This window comes from Cariama cristata, unplaced genomic scaffold (genome assembly GCF_000690535.1).
Source record: "Cariama cristata isolate BGI_N322 unplaced genomic scaffold, ASM69053v1 scaffold30948, whole genome shotgun sequence".
NCBI classification, from domain to species: Eukaryota; Metazoa; Chordata; class Aves; order Cariamiformes; family Cariamidae; genus Cariama; species Cariama cristata.
This window is the reverse complement of record NW_009633364.1, coordinates 1-1,457: the sequence shown is the minus strand read 5'-3', so window position 1 is coordinate 1,457 and position 1,457 is coordinate 1. Positions and strand designations below refer to the sequence as shown.

The 1,457-nt window shown below is 62.6% G+C and overlaps 1 protein-coding gene across 1 annotated transcript; it reads left to right on the top strand.

Annotated features, from left to right (window-relative positions):
• Positions 1-44: 44 nt before the first annotated feature.
• LOC104166712 (spectrin beta chain, non-erythrocytic 4-like) lies at positions 45-1,450 on the top strand (the record flags this gene model as incomplete). The annotated part of the gene is made up of 5 exons (XM_009706734.1): positions 45-176; positions 730-903; positions 991-1,082; positions 1,189-1,269; positions 1,363-1,450. Coding segments are annotated over 5 exons (567 nt in total), but the record flags the coding sequence as incomplete, so codon positions are not given.
• Between the last annotated feature and the right edge of the window lie 7 nt (positions 1,451-1,457).

Sequence of the window (1,457 nt, the reverse complement as noted above, 5' to 3'; positions counted from 1 at the left end):
GAACCCCTTTCCTTCACCGGGTAGATGAGAGGGACGCGGTGCAGAAGAAGACCTTCACCAAATGGGTGAATTCCCACCTCGCTCGCGTCTCCTGTCGCATCGGGGACCTCTACGCCGACCTCCGCGACGGTTACGTCCTCACCCGCCTGCTGGAGGTGCTCTCCGGGGAGCAGCTGGTGAGAGCCGGGACCTCCCCGTCACCGTCACCACCCCCCAGGTCCCACTGACCACCGGGTTGGGTTGAGTTGGGACCTCCTCATCACCACCACCGCTCAGGTCCCATCTACCACCAGGTTGGGTTGAGTTGAGATCTCCCCATCACCATCACCACCACCCAGGTCCTATCCACCCAGGTTGGGTTGAGTTGGGACCTCCTCATCACCACCACCCCCCCCAGGTCCCACCTACCACTGGATTGGGTTCAGTTGGGACCTCCTCATCCCCACCATCAGCACCACCCAGGTCCCATCCACTCAAGCTGAGTTGAATTGGGACCTCCCCATCACCACCACCACCCCCAGGTCCCATCTACCACCAGGCTCGGTTGAGTTGGGACCTCTTCATCCCCACCATCACCACCACCAGGTCCCATCCACCCAGGCTGGGTTAAATTGGGATCTCCCCATTACCACCACCAACCCCCAGGTCCCACCTACCATTGGGTTGGGTTGAGTTGGGTGGGAGGATCTTCTCCAAGGTGGGGTTGATGGGCTCCGGTGTCTCCCACAGCCCAAACCCACGCGGGGCCGGATGCGAATCCACTCGTTGGAGAACGTGGACAAGGCGCTGCAGTTCCTCAAGGAGCAACGGGTGCACCTGGAGAACGTGGGCTCCCACGACATCGTGGATGGCAACCACCGCCTCACTCTTGGCCTCATCTGGACCATCATCCTGCGCTTCCAGGTAGCGAGGTGGGGCTGGCCTCACCCCGGGGATGATGTCCCCACCCTGGGACCTCGCCGTGCGTCAGTGCCCCTTGGCTTTCCCCAGATCCAGGTGATCAAAATCAAGACCGAAGACAACCGGGAGACGCGTTCAGCCAAGGATGCTCTGCTGCTCTGGTGCCAGATGAAGACGGCGGGGTGAGCAGTGACCCTACCATCGTGGTGCTGGGATGGACCCCCCCGCCCCCACCACGGACCGGCGACGGATCCAGCGCCCTGTGACCCGCCCCCCCTTTCCCCACAGCTACCCCGAGGTGAACATCCAGAACTTCACCACCAGTTGGAGGGATGGGTTGGCCTTCAACGCCCTCATCCACAAGCACAGGTCTGCCGAGGGGGAGAGAGGGGTGGGCAACCTGGACACCTGGGCCCCCTCCATGGGGTGGGGGGCTCGAAGCGGCTGTTGTCCCGCTTGCAGGCCGGACCTCATCGACTTCCACAAGCTGACCAAGTCCAACGCGACCTACAACCTTCAGCAAGCCTTCAACACGGCCGAGCAGCAGTTGGGGCTCA